This window comes from Pteropus medius, unplaced genomic scaffold, assembly GCF_902729225.1.
Source record: "Pteropus medius unplaced genomic scaffold, Ma_sr-lr_union100, whole genome shotgun sequence".
NCBI lineage: Eukaryota > Metazoa > Chordata > Mammalia > Chiroptera > Pteropodidae > Pteropus > Pteropus medius.
In genome coordinates this window covers 2,379,302-2,405,268 of record NW_024341894.1, presented here as the reverse complement: position 1 = coordinate 2,405,268, position 25,967 = coordinate 2,379,302, and the positions used below count along the sequence as shown (strand labels likewise).

General features: G+C 42.6%; 2 protein-coding genes across 2 annotated transcripts; one reads left to right on the top strand and one right to left on the bottom strand.

Moving 5' to 3' along the window:
- Positions 1 to 2,482: 2,482 nt before the first annotated feature.
- On the bottom strand, positions 2,483 to 7,698 carry ALG2 (ALG2 alpha-1,3/1,6-mannosyltransferase). The gene is made up of 2 exons (XM_039855981.1): positions 7,256 to 7,698; positions 2,483 to 4,858 (listed from the first exon to the last, which is right to left on the bottom strand). Exons 1-2 carry the CDS (start codon positions 7,601 to 7,603, stop codon positions 3,956 to 3,958), a joined length of 1,251 nt encoding a protein of 416 aa, XP_039711915.1. The 5' UTR covers positions 7,604 to 7,698; the 3' UTR covers positions 2,483 to 3,955.
- A 124-nt stretch (positions 7,699 to 7,822) lies between these two features.
- SEC61B (SEC61 translocon subunit beta) lies at positions 7,823 to 16,080 on the top strand. Its single transcript, XM_039855995.1, has 4 exons — positions 7,823 to 8,069; positions 8,269 to 8,366; positions 12,356 to 12,457; positions 15,314 to 16,080. Exons 1-4 carry the CDS (start codon positions 8,067 to 8,069, stop codon positions 15,399 to 15,401), a joined length of 291 nt encoding a protein of 96 aa, XP_039711929.1. The 5' UTR covers positions 7,823 to 8,066; the 3' UTR covers positions 15,402 to 16,080.
- Positions 16,081 to 25,967: the final 9,887 nt, after the last annotated feature.

Sequence of the window (25,967 nt, the reverse complement as noted above, 5' to 3'; positions counted from 1 at the left end):
GCCCCTTGCCTCAGGAGTCAGCACCGTAACCTCTTCTCCCTTTTGTCCCTCCCAAGGGATGCTGTTTAATCAAGGAGGGCAGGTTGGAAATTGGGTCTGTCATTGGGAAAGCTCTCTACCCTCCTCAGGCAGCAGGCATGAGACATCTGGATGGTAGTACCCTCACAGGCTGTTGGGGACAGAACTGCAGGGAGCTGAAGTTAGAAATGAAGGGGTAAGGAGTTCAAAGAAAGTGGTAGGAGATCAAGGGTTTTTGATACATGGAGGTGGTGTGAGGGGGTTCGGAAAGAAGCTAGAGGAGGGCTGCAACTGTCCCTCTGTATGACCTCAGGCAGGTCCCTTTCTCTTTCTGGGACTCAGTTTTCCCATCTGTGTAAGTGTAATACATTTAGGTTACCTCTGGGGTCCTACTCAGCTTCGAGTGGTTTGATTTTGGAAGTTAAAAAGGTAAAGAAAGGAGGTCACACGACAGTTAGTGATACTGGCAGAGGTGGACAGAGAAGGGCTGATTGTCATGAACCGGGGCAGGGGGCAAGCTGAGGGCAGTGTAGTGAAGTGTTCAGATACCTCATTTTCCTTGTGGAAGGAGAAGAGGCGGAACAAGATGGTGGAAGTGAAAGTGGCATATTGGACAGGTTAGAAGATGATGAGGCATTTACTCAAGAGGCATCTATAGTACTGTCAACTTGGAGTCAGACCTGGGTTTGATTGCTGTTCCATTGCCTCCTAGCTGTAAGTCTCAGCTTTTCTACTGTAAAAAGGACTACAATAATTACCTTGAAGGATGCTATGAAGAGCAAATGAGACAACCCGGGAAGAGCTTCACAAACTCTAAAGGCTGTCAAGTCCTTAGTCACTGGATCACTTTCAAACAGAAAGAACAATGCCACTCCTCCTCTACTGAGTGAGTGGATCTCTTTTCCAGGTACATGACTCCACCCCTTCCCATCGTGTGTGTGTGTGTGTGTGTGTGTGTGTGTGTGTGTGTGTGTGTGTGTGTGTGTGAATTGCAGCCAACCGGGGTGAGAGATCTCTCCATCCATGGAAGGCAATAAGCAGTCAGGGGTTTGCAACCATGTGCACAGCTGAGCAAGCAGATGCAGGAAAACAGCTACCTCCTTGAGAGACCACATGAGGGAAGATTTTATCTCAGTTCACTTTTCCCTGGTGGAGTGTGACTGTCTTTTGTGACTTGAATTCTTTTAAACACCCAGCTAATAACCTTTTTTGAGTTAAGCTAGCTCAAATTTTCTGTTTTGAGCAAGTAAATGACCCTGATAACTCCACTAGGTCTTTGAATGACCCAGTGCCTGCTACAGGGAGGGCAGGCAGCATGGCCTCAGTGCAGTGATTCTCACAGGGGATGGCCTAGGGTAATGGGTAATTAGTCAGAGGACTAACTTGAAGACAGAAGAGCAGCTTGTCTCCTCACTTTGATATGACTCAGAATGCTGTATTTATTTCATAAAGTATTGAAAGACATGTAATATTTATGCTTATCAAAGGGGTGCAGGCTGAGGAATCCTGTTATATACAGTCCTGGATAGATCAGGTAACTGTGGGTTGAATCCTGGCTTGATCACTTTTCAGTTGATACTTGCGTAAGTATCTCGTCTCTGAGCTTCTTTCTTTGTGTATTAAATGGGTAATCATACCTCACAATGTTGCTCTGAAAATGAAAAGGGAAAATGAATAGTAAGGCCTTTCTAAACCCGAGGACCTGAATGGTAACACTTAGAGGGAATTTCACTGAAGAAACACCACACAGGAGTTTGGTGAGGGCAAAGTTAGACTAAAAAAGGTAAAATGGCTGGAATTGGACCCTTGAGACTCTGACCACTCCTCAAGGCTGTGTGACCGAAGCAAGTTGCTTAACCACACTCACCTATAAAGGAAGTCCACCTATTCTCATGAAACTATTTGGACTCAGTGACTTGACTGCTATGCATCTCATCACACCCAGCATACAGTAAATGCTTTAAGAATTACTATTGATAAAGCCCCAGACAATTCACTTCAACGTTCTATGCTTCTATGTTCCCTGATGTCAGCTTAGTTTTAGAAGCTGTGAATACCTCCTATGGGCAAAGTTCCATCCTAGGTCCAGGAGCTAGGGGTCAATGCATTAGAGGCTAGAAGCTCGTGGCAGGCAGGGCCATCCCTCCCAGATCTGTGGTCTTACTATCACCCGCTGGGGCTTAAGACAACGAAGGGAAGTAAAGCTTAAGGCCCATGAACCCACGTAGCTCATTTTGGAAGGATCTGCATAAAATGGTCAAACAGGCAAGTTATAGGACCTATATATATAATGGGTAAGCACCAGAGCATGATCAGTTATGGATCAGAACTGAGTCTGTCAGTCTTAAACCCAGTGGCCAGAGCCTTTCTCAGAGGTTGTAGTTCCCTGAGAAACATATGCACCAAGCCACAGAGTGGGGATCACCTACTTTACGGGACAGTAAGCTATCACGATACCAGAGAAGACAACTCAACAGAACTTTTTATTCTACAAAAGACTCAATATATTTGACAGTCATTTTAAAGAACTCCTTTTTTTGGTAAGGTCATTTCATTAAAATACTCCTGTGATACAGACTTATGTGATAAATTGCAGCCTGAAATGTCATCCTCTTAAGAATCCCCAAAGAACAATATAGTAGTACAGCATGGACTCATGGAACTTCTACAGTAATTTTCGATACCCCCAAATTATAAAATAGCTTAACGTTTATGTAGCCTATACTATGTGCCACTGTTTTAAATACTTTACATATAATATTTTACTGTCATAACCATCCTATGAGGAAAGTAGAATAGTACAAAGTTATCCCACCTTACAGATGAAGCAGCTGAGGCAGAGGTTAAGTATCCTGCCCAAGGTTACAAAGGCTGTTAGGCTCTCAGGTCGGTGCTCTTAGAGTGGATTAATGTGGAGCCCTTGGCTAATGATCTTTGCTTTAAAAATGAATTTAGCTTTAAAGGTGTGTTGAGAAGTGCTTTGTGTTTATTTTACCAACATGTAAACAATGAACTGTAAGACCGGTCAGTGCCACGAAAGGGGTAGACTACGAGAAAGGGCAGATTACTTCCACTTTGGGAGGTGGGTGGAGGGTCAAGAAAAGCTCCACACAGTGGCATGAGCCAAGCCTTGAAGGGTAAAGAGCATCTGTGTGTCATACTTAGAAGGAGCTTACTAAATACAACACAAATATTAACAAGGCTGATGAATCAGATGGTATTAAGAACTAAACCCTAAACAAGAGGCACAGCTCATGCACAATATTCTCTCTTCATTTCAATATCCAGTTTACTTTAGTTTCTGACTTCAGGTTTGGCTGTCATATATACATATAGGTAACGGAAGCCCAAAACTAGTATTTTATTGTCTCTTCCTATGATAAACATCTTTTATTGTCATGTCTCAGTGTGCAAAAATACAATAAATCATCTTTGTAAAAAAGCACAGTGCATTCTTGCTATGGATCCAGGCAAAGGTATGGCAAATAAAAATCTCCCAATAGAGGGCAGTGAGCACTTAGGTGGTCTAACTCTGGGAACTAAAGTGACCCTGTTCTCATTATGTGGTGAAGCCAAAATAATCAACTTTGATGATGATACGCTTAAACTATCAACACCAAGTATGACTAAAAATTTATAAGCAGAGGAGCAATAATCTAGAGAAAATATAATTAAAATATTCTGCTGAACATGGAATTATGCCACATTTAAATCTGAACACTGATAAGACTAAGAATTATTACAAAATAAAAGCATTTTTCTGAAAAAGTAGATAGGAAGGTATGGTGTACAGGAAGGTAGCTTAGAGTCAAGGTTCAAGTGTATTTTTTTTAAAACTCTTCTCCACTAGATTCTAGGTTTATGGTTTCAAAACTGGGTCTACAATCCATAAATAGGATATTAATGAAATATCTTTAAATACCTTTAAAAAATCTAATTATACCAGCAGTTTTGTGACATATTGGTAAAGCTGTTCTTTAAATGCTTCAGAGGAAAACTTTTCCTTCACCCTGGCTCTGCCAGCCAGTCCCATTGAGGCTTTTAAGGAAGGTTCATGGATGAACTTTTCGATTGCTTCGGAGAAGTGCACTGGGTCAGGCTCACAAAGGAACCCTGTGACGCTGTGGACAATGGACTCTAAGGGCCCGCCTGAATTAACAGCGATGACTGGGCACTGCATGTACATGGCCTCCAGAGGAACGATGCCGAAGTGCTCATTGCTTGGTGTGTAAATCACACATGTGCAGCCATGGAGGAGTGAGATTTTCTGTTTGTCTGAAAAAGACCGCAAGAAGGTCACAGACTGGTCAAGGTCAGACTGCTGGACCATTTTCTTCAATTCTTGATAGTGTTCCACGTTCTCCAGGACTCTCTCATCATAACCGCCTGCTATGATCAGATGAACTTTGTCCCAGTCTTGGGCTGTCAATCTTCCACGCAGCTTTACTAGGGCTTCCAGTGCCAAAGTCAGATTTTTCTTCCTTTCATATCTGTTGATGGAGAGGAACAGGAATTTTTTTCCCTTGGGGACCAGGTCATCGAGCTTTTCAGGGACAGCTGAGTCAAAGCTGGTGACATTCAGAGATGGGTAAAGGACATCAGGGTTTATGTGAGACAGGGACCTGAACGTTTTCTTAAAAATGGCAGCTGTGAACTGGCTGTTGACCAAGATGCAGTCTGCCATGCCTGTGGTGTGTTCCTCCACCCAGTCGATTGGGGCCCTGTACAGACGTTTAAGAAAAGAATCTCTCCTGGTGAGCAGCAGATCTGGGAAGTGACAATAAAACAGGATCTTCTTAGGCCGTCTGGCCAGCTTGAACACTGGGATACAGGCAGACACCTAGTCAAAGCAAAAATCAACAACAAATAGTGACCGGTCAACTAACTTCAATTAAATCGAAAGTACAGACACCCCACCCTGCCTGCTAGTCTGTAGGCTCCTCATGGCCAATGTCAGATTCTGCTTTGTGTCCTCACAGACTCTCACCCAGTACAATGCTTGGTTTGTTGAAGGCTGGATATGTGCTAAATAGTCCAGTAGTTTCTTCTAGAAGAGCACTGTGCAAGAAATAAAAATCTAGTAACCACATTAAAAATGTCATAAGGGTTAAAATAATTTTAAAATATTTCATTTATCTAAAATATTACCGTTTCAAAATATAACCAATACTTAAAAAGTTAATGACATATTTTATTGTTTTTCCATGTTAAATCTTTAAAATCAGGTGCGTATTTTACACTTCTCTGTTCAGACCAGTCACATTTCAAGTGTCTATTGCCACATGTGGCTAGTGGCTACCATACTAGATAAAATTGCTCTAGGATCTTCTTCCTCCTAAGGAACTGAATGAATGAACTACAGTCGTTTGGAGTGCAGGCTCTGGAATCAAGATTGCAGGGTTTGAATCTCAGCTCTACTAGCTAGCTGTGTGACTATGACCAAGTAATCCACCTCTCTCTGGGCCTGTTTCCTCTTCTGTAACATGGTGATAATTATAGTACCAAAAAACTCATATGGTTTTTACGATTATTAAATGCAATGGGATATGTAAACAGTTAAGAATTTAGTACATAGTCTATGCTCAATAAATGTTAACCATAATCATTACTGAACATGAACTACATGCTGGCATTACTAGATTTTCCTTTCGGTAGTCTTTACAAATCACTTAACCTCCAGCTCACTAAACACCTGAGGCAGGTAAGCTTTAGAGATATTGAGGGATTTATCCAAAGCTTAGTTAGGAAGTGGTAGATAAATGTAACTTGAATCCAGGTCTCCTACTTCCAAGGTCAGTTTTTTTCTCTACCTGCGCGGTTTCAGCTGCCTCACACTTACTGACTAGTTAAGACATGCAGGGTGTTTGGCAAATGTCCACATTTCTTAAAAATAGCTTTCACACGAGCAAGGATGATCAAAAGTAGCTCAGGAGTAATAATGTGATACCGTTTCCTCCTATCAGTTTGGTAAAGATTAAAATGGTTGATAACAACCAATGTGCACAAGAGCAAGGAGCAACAGGCTCTATCATACATGAGGGAGAGTGAAGTGACACAACTTCTTTGGAAGGCAAATTTGGCAACAGCTACTGACATTTAAAATGAACAACTCTTCGACCTAATTTTATTTCTAGGAATTTATTCAAAGGACAAGTTTGCGTAAGTACAGGTAAAAGGTACAAGGACATTCCTTCTGTTCACAAAGAAATGGTCACATTGCTAGTGTCTTTTAACAGAAGAATGCATAAATTATGCTACACACACACAAAAAAGCAGATTTCAGCTACCACAAGGAAAGAAGTCAATCTCTAATCCTGATATATAAGGATGCCCCAAATAGAAATTCTGGGTGGAAAAAAAGCAAGTTGTCCAATAGTAGGTGTGTCATAATCCTAAATGACAAGTAGGAAGCTTTATTCATCAGCAGACACACATATGCTGGTGTAGCCACAGACAATTTTTGTAAGGCTACAGGATAAACTGTTAACAGTGGCTACTTTAGGGAGTGGAAGTGGCATGGGACTTTTACATTATACCTTTTTATATTATTTGATTTTTTATTCCCAGTAAATGTTACTTTTTAAAACAAAATGTTTTAAGGGGGAGGGGGTGGTGGTTGGAAACATAAAGAATCTAGAATAGCTAGAGCCCAGATCCAGGCTAGCAGTCTTCACCAAAGGAAAGAATTTGGACTTTCCTACAAAAACTAATGGGAGCCACGTTAAAGTTTTAATAGAAACATGACATGTTTAGCTTGGTGTTTTTAACACATGACACTGCTGAGAAACAGGATGGCCTGGCTCCAAAGGCTACAAACAGTGGGATGTTCTGGCCTAGAAGTAGCATCAACAGGAGTAACGCAGAAGGAAAACAAACGACAAACGAGTTACAGAAATAAAAGGTGACCGAAGGCTGATTTCTAATGCATTTGTTTCTCAGAAAGAGCCCCAAGTCCTAGCTGCTTCAGAATCATCCGACGAGCCAGTTTAAAAACGAAGATTTCGGGGCCCCACCTCAGGGCTCCTGGATGAAACTTCTGAGGGTGGGACCCTACAGCGTGCAACATTAAAGCGTTCACACTGAAGTACAAGAACTATAGTCACTCCCAGCTCTCATCTCTCCAGATCAGTTCCAATCTTTCCGAACCACAGACTGGGAGAGGTCGTCAGAGGTCATGCAGCGTGCCCTGTACAGTGAGAAAAGGAGACGCGGCGAGGGCCCGGCGTGGAGGCCTCACCTGGTCGCACACAACCACGTCGAACTCCTCATCGCCGAGGAAGAGCACGTAGAGCGCCAGGAAGATCATGCGCACGTAGGCACAGACAGCGGCGCCACGGCCGCCCCAGCCCAGGCTGCGCGGCAGCCAGTCCCCAGCGCAGCGGACCAGTAGGTCGCGGCTTTCCGCGAAGCAGTGGCTCGGGTCGTAGTGTGCCGTCCAGATCTTCACGCTACACCCTCGCGCCTGCAATGCCAGCGCCGCGTCCAGGACCAGCCGCTCGGCGCCACCCACACCCAGGTCAGGGTGCAGAAACAACACCGACGGGTTGGGGCCCATCTCCTTGTCCTGAGCCTGCTTCTCCACCATAGCCCGGAACTTGCGCCGGCGCCCTTGGGGACTGGAGCGCCTGCTCCTTCCCCCGGCTCCCAGCTGGCCACTGCGGAGCTGACCACGCCCCGCAGCGCGTGCGTCGCCTCGGCCACATCAGCGCAAATCTGTGGGCGTCTAGTAGCTGCCGTAGAAAAACTTTCTCGTCTGACCATGGCTATATCTTCCCTTTAGTAGGGACTGGACTCTATGAAGGACTCTGTAATCCAAAGAAAGGAGACGAAGTGTCTGTACTTTTCACACAGCAGCTGACCAAGTCGCCTGTAGCAAAATTTCTACAGGCATGTGGTGGGACAACCCAGGCGTCCTTGGAGTCAGCGAGGACCCTGCCAGCAGGTTTCGGGGCGGGGCCTGACCCAGTTTCTCCAGCCGCCGGTCCTTTGAGATCTCCATCGCTTTCCCGTGCTTTGCTTCAGCCTCTTGCCATCCTCCAGTTTCCAGCATGGTATGGTGCCTCTATCTGTCCCTCCTTAGACCCTGCTTCTCCCTGGCTCCTTTACTTCTACCTTACGCTTTGCCCTCCTTCCGTGGTTTCCTGGCTATTCCCTCCATCCTGTTCAGGTGCAGGTCTCGGCTGTCAGGGCCGCGGTGCTGGGGGCTGGCGGGCAGCGCTCACCTGACTGTCACCTTGTCTCCCTTTACAGCCTGGTCCGACCCCCAGTGGCACTAACGTGGGCTCCTCAGGACGCTCTCCCAGTAAAGCAGTGGCCGCCCGGGCGGCGGGTTCCACCGTCCGGCAGAGGTAAGGATCCCTGCGACCCTCTTGGCTGTGGGCTCGGACAGATGCGGCCCAAGAATTCGCTGGTCTTGAGAAGGAGACTTTGGGATTTTAAGATTCACAAGGGCAAAATGAGCCTCAGGTGACGTGGTAGTAGGAGTAATGGGCTTCTGGTCTTTTGTGTCTGGAGAAGGAAGTAACATTTTCTTCGCATTGCACAGTTTCTGCTACCACTAAAGGAAAGTTACATTGAAATAGAGTCAGACACAACTTTGACAAAACTGATGTCGTTGAACTGGTGTCTTTGGCTCTGAGCTTTGCACTCACATTTCTACCTGGAAGTCTCATACACACTTAATTTAACATGACTTGTCGGACACAAAACTCAGTCTCGGATCATTTCAGCCCTAGCCTACCCCTAGTTATATTTCCTTAATTCCATATGGCACTGCCGTACACTCGTTCACCCAAAGCCAGAACTTAAGTGTCATCTTGGATTTTTCTTATGCTCTGTCTCTGTCCAGTCATTTGTCAGACTTTAAATCACACATGAAAAGCCTCATTTCTTTTTGTCTCCATTTCTGTTGCCCCAATTTAGCAGTCAGCTCCTCTTCATGTAGACGTTTGCATTTTCTGCCTAACTCTTCTACTTTCCAGGTCATTTCCACTCCAATCAATCCTGTGCTCTGATTCTGTCCCTCTTCTACTTAGTTTCTCTGTTTTTTTTTTTTTCTTTTCTTTTTTTTTTTTTTTTTTGCTGAACTTAAAAAGGGGCGAGGGGGAGACAGAGGTTCTTGGTTATTTTTTCAACAGCCTCTCTTCTCCCACTTCCCTGTGATCCAGCAACAGGGAGCTTATTACTCTTTTCTGAACTCACTAGACCCCACCCCCAACACTCACACAAATTTCTATTTATTCTCCCAAGATTAAGCTCAGAGTTATTTCCACTTGAGGCCTTTCCTGACTCTGAAAGCAGCAGTAGCTACTAGTTTTCCCTTTTATTCTCAAAGCACTTCATTCATATCATGGTATCATTTGTTTCTGTGTTTATCTCTTTCATTAGACTTAGACAGAAACTGTCCAAGTCATCTCTATTTTACTGTGAGGCCCGACACAATAAATGATAAATGAATGAAGGAATCAAGCAACCCTTTTGTTTTGGACTTTTGGAGGAACTACTGGGGTTTTATCTAGAGAGGGTAGGACCTTGAAAGGAGATACGTGAAACCTCTTTGTAAGGATGTGAAGAATGATGAAACTTTGTCGGCTACAGTAGATAAATCTAAAACTGATAATTTGAACTTTACTGAGGCAGATTTCAGCTCAGAGGAAAGCAATTTTGATAGAACTGTGAAAAGCAATTCTGAACAGATTTGCATTCTCTCTCCATGCTCAGTGAGGTGATAGAGATAGTATTAACCTTGGAGAAGAAACGTTATGAGATTTAAGGTCAGATTGGGGTTGAAGTCCTTGCTCTTTTCTAATATAGTATAAAAGGAAAGTGCTATGAGGATGGAAAGGAACAATAATGCACTATAAAGTGTAAAGTGCTCCACAGTATTCAAGCAGGCCTAATGGGAATCAGAGATATTAAGATGATGGAACAGCCAGGGATGGTAAGATAGTCATCAATAGTTATTGAAGGAACATGCCAGGCACTGTTTCAGCTCTGAGGATGTATCTGTGAACAAGATAGGCAGGGTGTGGTCTCATGAACCTTAATATTCCAGTGTGGGAGACGACTGTCAGCAAGTCAAATGAATAAATAAAGTGATTTTAGGCAAGAAGGGCTATGAAGAAAAGTAAGCCTGGGTGGGGGCTATAGAGTGGTGGAATTAGGGACCCTGACTTTCAAATCGTCTTATAGAAGGACACATTCCATGTGTCAGCAGATGTAAGAAATCTTAAAAGAGTCCAGACTGATTCCTTTGGAGCTCCTGTAATTCCAGGAGATTTTAAAGACAGGATCTGGAGTTTGAAGGTTATGGGAATAGTGAAAAGCACATGGGTCCTTGTCCTCGCTCAGCCTGTCACTTATTATGTCCACACGGGGTTTACTGTCTAGCTCAAGTTCCCTTTAATAAACAAGGAAGAAAATTTTAGGTACCTGCCCCACACATTAATGATGTGTATCTCGGGGTGTGAAAGTTCTTCTAAGAGTATGGATTACTTTGTAAACCCCTATACAGTATGTTTGCTGTTTACAATCAGTTTTCCCATAGAAACAGTCAAACAAATGGAGTTATAAGTTCCCATGCCACCATGTAACCAATAATTAATGTATCTGAAATATAATCTTTGTAGTACAGTAGATCCAAACTATTGTTTGACGCTGATTGCTCTCTCAGTTCTAGCATGAACACAGCACTTTTGCTGGAACCCAAACTGGAGCCAGAACTCCACTCTTCTATTTCAGGCAGCAGGGCAAGCTCCCTGATCTCTAACCAGTGCTTTTTCCATTAAAGTGTGGGGTAAAGTCCGTGCCAGGGTGAGGTGAGGTGGGGATTAGGACCAGAACTGGGAGGACAGTGAGAAGAGCTGGTGAAGATCGGGTTTTCACTTCTGGTTTCTTCCTCTGTGCTCTTCTTTTTTAAAAAAATTCAGAATCAGTAGCCCACAGATAACTGGAATGGGATTTTAAGGGCGGGTATACTGGGTTTTGGTTAATGGTGAGGGGCAGTGATGGGACAGAGCTTACCCTCTCTCTTCCTTTACCCTTACCTAGAATTTCCGAGTGGGTGATAAATGGACTGCAGAAGACTTCTTCTGACTTCTCTCACCTTTAGTACTTACTCTCATGCTGTAGCACTCTAGCCCTGAGGCGAGATGAGAAGTGGATGGGAGTAGTGCCTTGTGGGAGAATAGTTGCTGAGTGGCTTCCCCAGTGACTGAGGAAGAGAGGGAAAGGTTCCTGGGCCTGTTCTGGTCCATGGCCTAAGTGCTGTTAGGCTCTGTCTGTCCGTATGCGAGGACTGCCTGCCTCACACAGCTCATGTCACGGGCTTTGATCCCCTTGTGAGGAACAAGTTCTGGTTGGGTGTTTTCTGTACTTTTTCACATCCTGTCTTACTGTCCACAATCTATGGTCAGTATATCAAAATAGTGAAATGATTACAAAATTTTTTTTTGTAAAATATATGCTCCATTTTGGAACTTGGTACAATTAAAGCTTAATGTTTTTGTCTCTCGTAGCAAATATAGTAATTTAAAAACATTTTAAAGTAGTCATTTAAAAATCAGATTATAGTTGACCCTTGAACAACAAGGGTGCCACACCACCCACCCACCTACTGCCCCACAGTCGAAAATTCACATATAACTTTTGACTCTCCAAAAAGTTAACTACTAATAGCCTACTGTTGACAGGAAGCCTTGCCAATAATATAAACAGTTGATTAACACATATATATGTATTATATACTATATTCTTAACAATAAAGCGTGCTAGAGAAAAACATTAAATCATAAAGAAGAGAAAATACATTTATGGTGTTTATTGAAAACTGCATATCAGTAGAGCCACATAGTTCAAATCCATGTTGTTAAGGGTCAACTGTATATAGATTCAGGGCATTTTAGAGTAGGTGTTTATTACTTGACTTCACAAAGATACATGTGAACAGAAGTTGAAATACATCGTCTAAATTAGCTGCCTGTATGTGTGGGCAAGTGGATGGGCTGTGGAGTCAAAACTGGGTCTACAGCCCAGCTCGGCCACCTGCTGGCTCTATGGTCTTAGGCACTTTGCATAATCTTTTCTGAGCCTCATTTCCTCATGTTTCAAACAGAAATGGTAACTACTCTCCAGGGTTATCGTATGCATTACCATATGGCAGGTACTCAGTTCATAGTGGTTATCATGACCAGTGGAGTAAAAACAAGAATATGGGATGTACTAATGAAAAGCATTTTCTTTTTTCCGGTTCTTTAACAGTGTAATGGTAGCATATGTAATATTGTCATTATAAGGGTTCCCAAGAAAAGGCTGTTTGTAGCACTTTTTCCTCTTACAGGAAAAATGCCAGCTGCGGAACAAGGAGCGCAGGCCGCACAACCTCAGCCGGCACTGGGGGGATGTGGCGATTCTACACGGAAGATTCGCCTGGCCTCAAAGTGTAAGTCTTGGAAGCAGACCTTGTGTCTCTGTCTAGTATCCCAGAGCCGCTTGGCAGCACTCTGTCTACCACCAAGGGTGCTTGCTTTGATGAAATTGACAATATAAGACAGCTTCATTGTGCCAGGTGGGCTGGGTTTGGTTTGTCTGTATATCAGCCAATTAGTTTAGTGCCTAGAATAACATCTCTTCATGGATTGAGTGAAAGCAAGGGAAAATCTTCATGTAGCTATGTCATAATAAATTATGAGAATAGAGAGAACTGGAGGGAAAACTGCTTAACTAGATGAAATTGCTCTTCATTTGGTGTTCTTGTCTCACCCTGAGAAATAGGGGTGACATGTGAACACGAGTTGGGTGATTTTTCAAAGCTCCCCTGGAGGCATAAGCTGACATTATTAGAGCCTAATGGAAGTTGCTGCATCAGGCTGCGTTACTGGAAGTTCTTTGGCCTCCTTACCTTTCATGGGTGGCGTGAAACCCAGGAGGGTGAACATCTCACTTTCCAAGTTCTTAAGGCTCAGAATGCTCATTAGGTGACAGGAATGGGCATCTGGGGGATCCTTGTCCCCATGCCTTCCTCACCTCACTTTCTGGAGTTTCTGGTACTGTATAGCCGACCTGATCCCACAGGTTTCTGGTCAAGTCGGCTCCAGGACAGCTCTGCGTACAGCTGTTTCCTGACTAAACCCAGTGGATGAGGAATTGGAATAAAGACAACAACTCTTATTTGCACAGAACTGCAGGTTCAGAAGCTCAGGCTTAGGGAGACAAAGTTATGTGTCAAAGATAAGCTAGCTAGCCAGAACTGGAACCAAATATTCTGACTGTTCAATCCCATACCACCTGTCTGGTAGAAGAGACAAAATTAGATTTATTTGGATTAGTTTAATTAACTTGACCAATAGCTTGGCTTAGATCACAAATTTAGTTTATGAAGACTTACCCAGAATTCTTGAAGACTTGTAAGATGAGCATGTTTTTAGGAAATAGTTGTTGGAGTTGGGGATATGTGAATCGATGGCATTCAAACAACCTTTGGTCTTTGGTAGAGGTAAGTTTTCTGAGTATTTCAGAGAGACATTTTGAAGCCCTTGCTCTTTAGGGTATCCAGGGGCCTCTAATTAAACCCTTCACAAGAAGTCGGTAAAGCTGCTCTCTTGTGGGTGAGTCTCACTTGTGCTTGCTCTGGGTTTTCACTGTCCTGCAGCCAAGCGTGCCCATTGCTACTGCTTGAGTATTCCTAGGAATCGATAGAAGCTGGTCCTTGAAGTGTCATTAAGCACAGTTTCATCATGCCAGAGAGAGATGTTTTTGGTGAGAGGACACAGTTGAGAATTAGTATCCACAAATCCACATCTTGGAACAGTCAAGTAACATCTTACAGCTTGTTGGCTCTTTGTAAGAGTTTAGAATTTTTTTCAGGTTGATGATAATAGCGTTTTCTGAGAGCTTATTATAATCTGATTTTTAATACACTCACATTGTGTGTGTATTAATTTATTTAATACCTCAGCGATCCTATGAGAGGTACTACAATCATCACTACTTTACAGATGTGGTAACTGGGCTTGGAGAAGGTTCAATAAGAGGGCTACAGTCGTAGCTCATAATTGATGGAGTTGGCTTTCGGACTTTGGCACTTGAACTCAGAGCTGCACTCTCAGCTTTATGCTCTGTGGTGGATGTTACCCTAACGTTGCTTTAAAGTAGGGAGTGTGATCAGTTGCAATATGATGAAGATCTCTTCCCATATATTTTAAAATTTGTTTACTCTCGTAATTGTGCAGGTTTTTAAAGAACAAAATAGTATAGTAAGGGCTTCGATCTCTTTTGTTATTGTTCACTGGAGGATTCTGTTACCTGCTGCACCACTGGGTTACTCCACTGCCTTAATTGTTAAGATTTCTGGGGTCTTTCTACTTCCACTCCCTAGTTGTATCCAAGAGGTGAAGTGACAGCTTGAATTCAAAACCATTGTTTGCAGGAAGAGTCAAAAAGGCGGGGTCTGTAACATTTTACTAAAGTCAGCATTTACAGGTGGTGTAAACTTAAGGCGTTCTCCCTGTAAGAAACTTATGTACCAATTCTCAACTTGAAAAGCATTTGATTTAGGTAAGGGATGATGAGTAAAGTCTATTTCCTTCCTACAGTAAACTCATAAATCAAACTGAACACATGTTGCCCAGAATGTCCCAGCCTTGAAGATGGAAATCTTAAAGCAGTGAAATGAGCAATATGTGTGGAATCAGAAAACTCAAGTTCAGGTCTCTAATTCTGGCTGTGTGTTCTAAGGCAAATAATCTCTCTGGCCTCAGTTTTCCATATGTAAATTGAGATTAATATGTGAATTTGTTGATTAAATGGAATTATATATTTGAAAACACTTTGTAACTTATAATGTGGTTCTCATCTTTGTTTTTGTAGTATATTGTAGTTAGACAATGAAGATTGTCTTTAAATAATAATCTTAATTTGAAATAATAGTTTGATATTTGGATCATTTGCACTTAAAGAGGTTTGGGAAATTTTACTTGTTTTTATTATGGAAAATATCAAATACATGAAATTTGACTAGTGTCTCAAAATACATCTGATCATTTTATTTGTATATATTTTAGTACATTTTACTAAAGGATAAGGATTTTTCCGGTCAAAATAACAAGAATGCTATCACCACACCCTTAAAATGTCCACAATAATAATTTGGGGACTATTTTGTAATGATGTAAATAATACTCTTGGATGTACCTTAGGTGCTCTCCCCCTCCTCCCTTCCTCCAGGCAATCTTTAGTATTACAGATATAATAATGTATTATCACTGAAAGTAAATGTGCCTCTCCTTCTTATTTTCAGTGGTCCTGTTCCAGTATTGGTTATGAGTCTTCTGTTCATCGCTTCTGTATTTATGTTGCACATTTGGGGCAAGTACACTCGTTCATAGATTTGGCTACATCCATCTGTCTATCATATGAAGAAGGAGAAAAACCCAACATATCTTGGACCAAAAGCATGGTGATTTTCTGTTCATGAGAAAGACATTTTCTGTAAGCTTACTGTTTTACAGAGAACTTATCGAGAATTGATTTTAAGGAATAGATGTTTTTCTATGGCTAATAAACTTTTTAATTCATTTATATCAAGTCTTATTGTTGATGCCAGGGCCTTTAGTCTCTGCCTTTTGATATGTAGAAAACATGTCTAAATGTCTTGTGGAGATTATTGGATTGACAGTTTCTTAAATGATCATGTAATCATTCAAATCCAAGGTTCTATAATTGGCCTTGGCTTGTTTTCTCCTAGGTAATTCTGTCCTGGTGATTGTCATTTTGGGTGCTCTGTGGTTTTCAAGGATTGTGCCTATGACTCCATCAGGCAAATCTGTTTTCAAAGGCATCTGGTACCCAGGGGAGTAATCATAGAAGTGATAAATCAGAAATCTTAGATGAAATGTTTGCTCATTTTGGGTTTTTTTTTTTTTTTTTTTTGTCTCTAAAACCGCAGATAATATTTTGCTTCTTATTTTCTCCCAGTTCTTAATTCTGTGAATGTAGACCAGGAGTTTCCATCTATTTACCAGTTGTTTCTAAACCTATTTTGAAATAAATCATTTAATAATTGAATATATCAAATCAAATTTTGTTTTTATTTTGAAAATTAAAGACCTTTCTAATCAGAGTGAATATCAACATTTCTAGACTGAGTTGATATAATTCCAACCCAAAATAAAAAATTTTGAAGTTTTAGTTTGCTTCTGCTGCCATTCTGGGCGTAAGCATTCAGTTTCTGATAAATCCTAGGAAATACCAAGAGAAGGTGCATATATTTCAAGAGTCTAGGACCCTAAACCAGAATTTCTGAGATCCACATGAAATGCCCTAGGCGTCCAGCAAAATTACAGCATGATAAAGAGATATATTAGTTAAAAAGCAGATAACTTAAAAAACATCTCTCGTAAAGGAAGCTTTAAAAAATTCCTAGACAGTTAAGCAGTTTCATAAGTGTTTTTCTTAAGTCCTGGCTGTAAGGTAAATTTAGGTCCAAAGTACCAAATTTAAATGGTTAAAGTATGTATTTTTAAACAAGATTTCCTGGGGCACTCTATGGGTGAGTGTGCTCTAGTAAATCCTTATGAATGGCAAGTTATTGGAAAAAAATTATGAAAAACTGGTTCCCTTGGATCCGGGAATTGCTTATTGCTTGAAATAGGTATCTTCATTTTGAGATTCAGGGGAAGAAGATCTCAAATTATTTGGAAGAAATTAAAGTATGTATAACAGATTTTTTTTTTTTCTTCTGATATTCAGGTTGGCAGTACCAAAAATAGCTAAAAGTTATGGAAAATAAGTCTGTTCCTCTGTTTAAAGGGGTCTGTTTTCCTCTGGGGGAACTGCTGAAGCCACTTGGGGGAGCTGTTGGGTCGTGAGGGGTACATTCTCTTTCCTGCACAGTGCTGCCTGTTAGATCTGTCTGCCCAGCAGTGGTCTCTAGTGGATTAATAGTGGAAAATTCTGAATTTTCTGAGCTAGTGACTTATAAGAAAATGCTAGTTTTCATTAGCAGAGCAAGGAGATGCTTTATTCAGCAGAAGGAAAATTAGGAGTTGGGCATGAAGATGTACATCTATTTTGTATCTAGTTTTGGCTGTGTTGATACAATGCTATATAATCCTAGTGTTCAAGCTGTTCCCTTTTTCAATTTTTAAAAATTGTGGTAAATTGCACATAACATAAAACACACCATCTCAACCATTTTTAAGTGTGTAAGTCAGTAGTATTTATTAAGTACATTAATATTGTTGTGCAACCATCACCACTATCCATCTCCAGAAGAAAACTGAAAGTCCACTAAATAGTAATGCCTCTCCCGCTTCCTGTTCCCTGGCACCACCATTCTGCTTTCTGTCTCTATGAATTTGACTCTGTAAGCACCTCGTATGAGTGGAATCGTACAGTATTTTGTCCTTTTGTGACAAGTTTATTCCACTTAAACTGCAGGTTGGACAGAGCCTTTTAAGTCATTGGGGAACAACCATGTTAGGGAAAGGGCGAGTCCCTGAGACTAGTCCAGGATGGAAAGACGAGGATAATCTGGGCACAGTAGTACCCTGAACTCATTTCAGTAAAACAATAGTTGAGAGATTTGTTCCCAGGAGAGGTGAAACATGCCATAGCTTCTTTTCACATCTGTTCTAGTCTAGGCTCCAGTTCTTTTTCCAGGTGCTAATGTCCTCACTGGAAGAATTGAAAAAGACAGTCTGAAACGCAATATTGGCATCAAGTGAAAATGGATGGAAATGTCTACAAAGCTGGCTTCATTCAACAGAAAATACAGTATGTGGAGTTCCGATATGCATGGTGTCATGCTCTTGATTCCCTTCAGCTGCCCTTGGGGAGCTTCAGAACTGCATTGCCCCTCCCCTTGGATGCTGCAGGAGAGGGGACAGGACCAAGTTTGTTTGACTCTTCCGATGCACCACCAGGCCTTCCAAACTTTCTGCGCTTCCTGCCCATCCTGTAGACTTGAAAGTGTGACTGACCAGAGTTCAGCTGCTGGCCCTGTCGTTTACCAGTTGTGAGAACATGGGGGACTCACTTCCTTTCTCTGGGTCTTATTTTTTATATGTAAATGACTATTAGTATTATAATTCCCACCAAGTAATATTAAGTGAGAAGAATGAGCCAACAATGCTTTGTGAACTAGCTAACAGCTAAGTGCTTATTCTCCATAATTTTAGAGATAGAGGTTTCTTTTTGGATCAATAATCTAATGAGGAATTTACTGTTTGCCCCATTTTATACAAGAGGAAACTGAAGCTCAAAACATTTACTTGTAAGTGAAGGGGCTGAGATTTAACTCCAGATCCCTGACTTGCCCAGTGGAGTTACAAAGATGGATTATTACGTATTTTGTGGTGAGGGTGAGGGAAGGATGTCACAGCATTAGAGAGCTTCCACGATAGAGCTTTTAAAAATAACACAACTCCAAGAAAGTGCCACTCAATCATTTGGTATGCTTCAAGCATTATGTGGCTTTAGTTGGAGGTTTTCGGCGCTGTGGAAGGAATCTGGTTTCTTTATTTCAGGCCTGAGCTTTGTTCACTGTACGGGACTCTTGTGGTCGTAGAGAAGGCACAATGTTTATTTACTCGACATTTGTTGATCCCTGTGGGCCATGCCCTTCTATTGGGGTTTTACAAATGACCTGGCACAGTCTCTCATAGCTTAAAAGGGCTGGGCATTTGGATGCTAGAATTTTAGTCCCACCTGGGGCTACCAGTTCTAAGTAGCTATGTGTATATGGAGAGACCAGACAGGAAACACTCTCAAGGCCCCCGCAACTATTAGCGAAATCAGTAGTTGAGACCAAAGTTTAAGAGCTCATACGCTCATGGTAGGTGGGCCATGGTGCCCGGAATTACAAAAGTGGCACTGCCCCCAAGATATCCATGCTGTATGATCACTTATCCAACAGAGGAAAACCAGGGAGCCTTGGGATGCCCGAGCTGGAGGGGCCGAGAGTTCATCGTGTCTTTCCATTGTATAACACCGGTGACTGGGGCCCAGAGAGGAGAAGGGACTTGCTCGATATTGTCTTAGCAGAGGAGAGGCCCAAACCAGGCTTCCCGCTTCCAGGGCAGGGCTCCTTTCCAGAACTGCACTTCAAGCCCTATTTTGGGCTTGTGCATAAGCCAGCCCATCTCTGGAGGCTGGATTCTAAACTGGAAAACCCGAGTGGTGGGCTTTGAGTAGTGGGCAGTGTTAATCAAAGAGGGAGGAGTCAAGGCAGCAAGGTTAGCTGGTAAAAATAAAATGAGTTATGTTAGTAAATTTAGGAGATTGTAAACAGGTTCATGTGACCTCCTAGAGACAAAATAGGGAGAAGCAGCCAGCAGAACTTTACTGTTTTGCATTCTTGTGACCACAAAAGTTAGGTGAGCCAAGAACACAGTGAGATTGACCAAGTAGGGGTAAGGTAAAGGCCAAACTGTTTAAATACTATTCCTGGTCGCTCTGGCAACTAAGTCTCTTTTCCATGCTGAAGACATTAAAATGACAAAATGCAAATTAACTAAATAGGAATCAAAGGTGCAGTCATACATAATTTAGATCTCTCCATTTTGGGGAAAGATCTAGAAGTTTGTACTTAGAAAGCAATTGAAGACTTGAGGGGAAGAACTTGAATTACACATGAAAGGGTTAAATTGGTCCTGCAAACTCACTTGCTTTTCTTCCCATTGACTCTGTCATAGGCAATGTAGAGAATAAAACCTATATTCCCTATTGTCTTACCTGTCCTACACAGTAACATAGTTGCTGATAAGAAAACAAAATTCTCTTAGAACCCTATCTAATTTGGTTTGGGTTGTAGAATTAGTGGTTCTCAGACTTTAGTGTGCATCAGAATTACCTGCTTCTGCTACTGCTTCTGCTACTTAGCAGATTTGGCCAGCACCGGACTGGGAGTGCCTGCTCTCTAAAACAGCAGCCACGATGTGGGGCCAAGGTCGCTGGGCCTGTAGTTTATTCCAGGCCCATCACCTGTACAAGTGTATTAATTTTATCCCCCTGCTCTCCTATGAAGCTTTAACCACAGTGCTGCTTCGCAGTCTACTGTGTCTGGGGAAATTCACCCTGCCTTCTGTGATTTTGCCTTTTGTGTCCTCATAACCTGGCTGTATGCATGGTCAGCTAGCTAAGAAGCTGGAGGGCCCTGAGAGGCCACAGAGCCCTGATTCTCCCTTCGGTTCTCACTTTGACTCAGCACCGCCTCTTTTTATAGCGGACGTGCTGCCTGAATGAACAAAACAAACTCTTGTCAGACTTCCTTTAGTAGCAGTCTTACTGCACTGAGACCTCCAGCCAGCTCCAGAAGGCAGTAAGAAATGAAAGGTGCAAATATGTAATGATCACACTGGGCAAGGATTTCCTTACTGGGTGGACCATTAAATACGGGTGTGGCATGCCCCCGTGTCCATCCTGATGGTGCAAATGCTTCGTTGCACAAGAGCTTCTGAATCTACCAGACTTGGGGTATCCCTCTATGAGACACAAGGGAAGGTATCAGGGGGCCACGAAGCATTTGTATTAATTCTGTGTATATCCTGTGCAATGCTTCTTGGGTTTTATAATAAACCAAACTTAAAGCAAACTTAGCTGAGTAGTGAGTTGTCATTCTCACCAATCTCTGAAACTGGTGCAGGTTTGGTGGTCTGACCTAGATCACTGCTCGTCCTCTTTTCTCCTTCCCCTTCTCCTTCTCTTTTTTTTCTAGCTCCTTTTCTCCCTCCCCTTCTCCCCTTCCACCCTCCCATTATTCTCTTCTGTACAACTCAATATTCCTGGGCTATTGTGCAAATAAACCATACAAAGAAACACAGTCCTCTGATAAAAGTTAGAAAGCAATTCTGATTTTCACTTATATTTTTCCAAGTTTTAGGGGTTGAATTGTGCCCCCCCCAATTCATATATTGAAGTCCTAACCCCCAGTATCTCTGAATGTGACCTTATTTGGAAATAGGTCTTTACAGAGATCATGAAGTTAAATTGAAGCCATTAGCATGTTCCCTCATCTGATATGACTTGTGTCCTTATAAGAAGGGGAAATTTAGACACAGAGCACACAGGGAGAACACCACTTGAACTTGAAGACTTCATCTATAAACCAAGGAGAGAGTCTCGGAACAGTTCTTTTCTTCATAGCCCTCGGAAGGAACCAAACCTGCCAGAACCTTGACTTTGGACTTCTAGCCTCCAGAACTGTGAGACAATACATTTCTGTTGTTTAAGCCACCCAGTCTGGCGCTTTTTCATGGCAGCCCCAGCAAGCCAATGCACAGATTAAGGGGAAGCCAGTCATAACTCAGCAATGCTTTTAGAAATCTCTCATACTACCTTCCTAGTTCTTTCGTATCTGCACAGCTATAGAACCTCTTGATTTCTAAACTCTTAAAAACCTTTCCCTATTATTAGTCTGAATGATTTTATTTTTCTATAACTTCCTATTGGGGAGCAAGAAATCAGCAGACTCTGATTCATTGCTCTGGTACCTTAATCTTGGGAAAGGTGGTGCCCCAGATCTGAAACACAAGCATTTTGGATGACTAGAAGTGGATATCCCCTATTGTAAACAAAGTAGCCTCTATTTATGCAAAAGGTGAGCACTATTTCTCTTTAGATTGTTTAGTCAGGAGACTTGTTCATCTCATGATAAACCGAGAAAAACCCAGTGTTCTGGCTGAAGAGACCAAGAAGAAGACCTGGGTTGGCAGTAAAATCTTGGCAGGGAATTTGGCAGTAACCAGAGTTTGTTTAGCAGGGCGGATGGCATTCATACCACCACCAGCAAAGCTTGGACCCGTGAAGGGCTGGCCTGGCCAGCTGGCATTTGATGGTATACACAGCAGCTTGGGGATCCTGATTTGAATGATCCCTTCTGTATATTATCCTTGCATTCCTGGAATGAACTCAACTGCAAGTTTACACAGGCTGGACACTGCTAGTTTTAGAAAGGTCTGTTTATAAGGTTGGCCCTTGGCTGGTGGTCGGGAGACTTGGCATTTCAACTGTTCCTAACGGAAGAGGCTGATTGATAATGTGATTTATCCTGTACACCACCTAACCTTCTAAGAGTCTGGAATTTTGGTAGTGTCCAGATAGAAGATATTTTTGTCACCAATAAAAGTCTTGGGCACTGAGTCTTTAATGGATTTTCTGGACAGGAACATTGCATATTCTTCGCTGCTGGAGAAAGGAACATGCTTGATGTGTCCCACACAGGAGAGGAAGAATGTGGAATTTCTCTAGACTACACCTGTGTCTTTTACCCCTGATGATCCTATTGTATATCCTTTCACTGTAATAAAACTTAGCTGTGACTACAACTATATACTGAGTCCTGTGAGTCATTCTAGAAAGTCATGGAACATGTGGTTGGTTTTGGGGACCCCCGAAACAATAACAATGTATTATTTTCTAATGTGCTATTGCACTGTTTGCTAATATTTTATGTTTTCTGTATCAGTATTCTTTAGCTTAACTCCCATTTATCAAGCTTTTAGTTCATGCACACTGTTTTAGACTTCTAGACATATCCTTAAACTTTTGAGGTTCTCCGGACAACTCATTTTTCAGGTGAGAAAACAGGCCCACAGAGATGGAGCGATTCACCCAAAGTCACGGAGTTGCTGACTCTGCATAGCAAAGCTGGGAACCAAGGCTGCCTGCCTCCATGTTAGAGTGACCAACCATCTCGATTTGCCCTTGACTGAGGGGTTTCCTGGGCACATGGCACTTTGACTACTAAAACCGGGATGGTCAAACTGGGACAGTTGGTCACTTCCTACTTCAAGTCTGCCACATTTCTATGCTTCATCCAACTGACTCTTCTATTTTCCTAAAGGATGTTCCCATTAGAAGTTGGGCATATTTAGACCCAAATTGGAAGAGGCAGACACTTGGTCTCTTGGGAATAATTTCCAAATTGCTTTCCTTAGTGCCACATACTCTGCATCTCCCACACGGCTTCGCTCTGTCTGCTCTTTCCTCCTCTCCACCAGCCCTCTCCTCCCCCAGCTCTGCCCACCACATTTTTCAGCATTACCGGTTTTAATTTCCTTTACCATCCCCTTTGCAAAAACTTTTCCCCTGATTTAATTACTATTTCTCTTAATTCAATTTCATTCTCTTGATTGTCGTTAAACTCCTAGAGTTGTTTCTCCAAAGAATTTAATGGTGAGGCCTTGTGCTTAGAGATTAATTGTCGTCATTTTGCCTTCAAACACAGGTACTTTCTTACTTCTCTTCCATTATCTCTGGGAGAAGGGAAAGTGACCATTCTTCTTCTCAGGGCCTCTCTGAGAACGAACACTGCTGGGGGCTGCCTTTTGAGAGAGAGAGAGAGAGAGAGAGAGAGAGAGAAAGCAAGCCAAGTCTCTTAAATTTTTCTTTTACCTTCTACTGGCTTTAATCTCCGGATCTGAGAGTAGCCAGACCACCTCAGGCTCCTCAGGAGGGCTCAGGCCATGAGCAGGGGGCTTTTGGGGTAGCAGCCGAGTCTTAAGAGACCATGGCTCTCTGCCAGGAAGGGTTTGGATGGTGAGGAGGTAGAACAAAGGCTGGCTCCGGCCTCAAGGATCCTGCCCAGCCAAGGTCTCTCAGAGAAACTGTGGTCGTAGCTCAAAGGAACAGAAACACTTTTGGCTAGAATTTTTTTCCCCTGGAGTGTCCTTTTTAGGAAACCAAAGCTTCAGTGTTCTACTACTCTCACTATTCTGTCAAATTTGGGTACAGCAGCCCTTCGACCTTTAAGAGACCCGTTCGCCCAGTCTTCAAATTCTGTTTTCCCCAGCTTTATTACCCCCGAATCTCCTGTCTTTGCATATAAACCTTGAAAAATGGTCACCAGAGGAGGAGGGACAGTCCCAGGTGGGGCTCTAGCCAGGTTTCTGTATGATCCAATTGTTGCAACCCTTGCCCCTGTGTGAATGAAGCATCCTTGAGAACAGAAAGCACAAGATCTCGGGGCTGAGACCCGGCCTGGCTCTTAGGAGCTGTGTGATCTCGTTGCCTCTGAGCCTCAGTTCCATCGTCTGTGAACGCTCGGGTATGGTATCATGTGAAAGGGAGACAGGCTGACTTTTATTTTGTGTCAGGGTTACATGAAAGACGTCAAGGAAAGTATTCAGCACAGTGCCTGGCACCTAATAAACAAGTAGTAATATTCACGCTGCGTAGCATTTGGTCCTCTATGTCACAGAATCCCCAACTTTCAGGACAGAAAAGGAAATAGAAGCCCTTTAAGCTACCCTTCCCCCTCTCCAATTTGAACATGAAATCCTCTATCTAGCCTCTGACGCTGCTTGGATACCTCCTGTGATGGGGAGCTCACTGCTCTTTGGGAATCCCTTCCTTTTTTGGGCCACTCTACAGATGTTGAGTTGTAGCTCTGTTTATGGAGCCGATGTATTTAAACTGCTTCCCACCTGCAGGGAACAGGAAGACTTTCCCTATTCAACTACAATAATGTAGGCTGCCAGAGAACAGGACCAGGTGGTTGTTTAGAGGGTAATTCATCAAACAAGGCAATGACATACTCACAGGTGAAGGTCCCACACTCTAGACTCTTCCCTTACCCAGTTCATGGGTGTCTAGTCCTGCTGAAGCCCTGAAGAGGCCTGCTGACCCAGGCATATTGTGTAGGCAAGACCTCCATGATCCCAAAAGAACCTTCGAAATCACCCTTTTCTTTGGTTCATGAAGAGTCATAAATTATCCTATCCATCTTTAGCTATTCATACTCGTTAGATGCCAGAGTAAAGAACTTAGCACTCCTGAGGGACGCCATTCCCCATTACTCCAGGGCTGCTTGGCTGTGTTTATGATGAGAAGGCCCTGGGTGTTTAATAAACTACCTGATTTGTCTAATAAAATCCTCCCATGGCCCTGCCGATGTTACCAGCTTCATGTCACACACTCTTGTGCTGTCGGGACAGTACCAGAATGTATTTTTAAAGTCCCATTGTGCCTAGTTTTTATTTAAAGAGAATGATTTTCAGGGTTTAAAGTAGATTTTCTAATGTAATTGTCCCTCTGTACTTGGTGTAAGGAGCTAGAAATGCACTATGACAGGTATCAGGACAGTAAGGGAATGACTCAAGGCGAGCACAGCATAGGGATGAACAACTGTGTGTTCATGGCTCAACTAATTGTAGACCGTGCTGTTCTCCTAGGAGAGGTGATTTGTGAAGTGGTGGATTCTCATTGTTATGTAGCATATATTTATGTAAAGCTGAATTTATTTTCGTTTAGAGTTTAATAGATTTAACCTTACTCTAGTGATATATTTTATATAGGCTCATAGAAGGTTAGAGCAGGATTGGGCCTTAGAACTTAACGTGGCCCATCCCTCCTGTTATATATGATAGCACTACGTGTATTTGGCTTTCATATATTTACCTCCACGGGAGGGAGGCAACATGTGCACATAAACATGTTTATGAGAAGGGAATCTGTCTGTAACTTTGTCATCACTGGCCACTAGGATTCACACGGCCCACCTGCTGCTTAGGTGGTGACTGTTCTCTTGTCTCCCTCACTGCTCTTCCTGAATCTCAGGTCTGGCTCTGGCATAATGAAAAACAGACAAACTTTGAATTGGAACAGCTGCTTTCAAGCCAGCTGTCACCTCACCTTCATGGCCCTCAGTTTCCTAATTTGTAAAATGGGGTTACTTCTTTCTATAATCCTAATATTAATTCAGTACCTGTTTTATGGGATCCAAATGGCGTTGGTCAAAACTCAGCCCAGGTGTAGTGAGACAAGCTTCTCTAGCCGTCTCTCAGGTATAAAGAGAAATGTGAATGTTTCCTCCTCTAGCTCCCAGATCTTGTTTATTTTGAATTAATTTGGTGGTTGGACCAACTTGCTACCTCACAGGTGCTGTCCTGGCCTCACACCTCACTGAAGTGGAACCACAAACCCCTTTCCTTGCATTCCCCTCACATGCACAC

Bases quoted from the DNA above. Each gene is read 5' to 3' on its own strand.
- ALG2 (XM_039855981.1), bottom strand. From the start codon at position 7,603: ATGGTGGAGAAGCAGGCTCAGGACAAGGAGATGGGCCCCAACCCGTCG. The intron at 4,859-7,255 runs GTGAGGCCTCCA...TGCTTTGACTAG, and splicing joins ACGTGGTTGTGTGCGACCAG to GTGTCTGCCTGTATCCCAGT.
- SEC61B (XM_039855995.1), top strand. The intron at 8,367-12,355 runs GTAAGGATCCCT...TTCCTCTTACAG, and splicing joins GGTTCCACCGTCCGGCAGAG to GAAAAATGCCAGCTGCGGAA. The intron at 12,458-15,313 runs GTAAGTCTTGGA...TCTTATTTTCAG, and splicing joins GATTCGCCTGGCCTCAAAGT to TGGTCCTGTTCCAGTATTGG.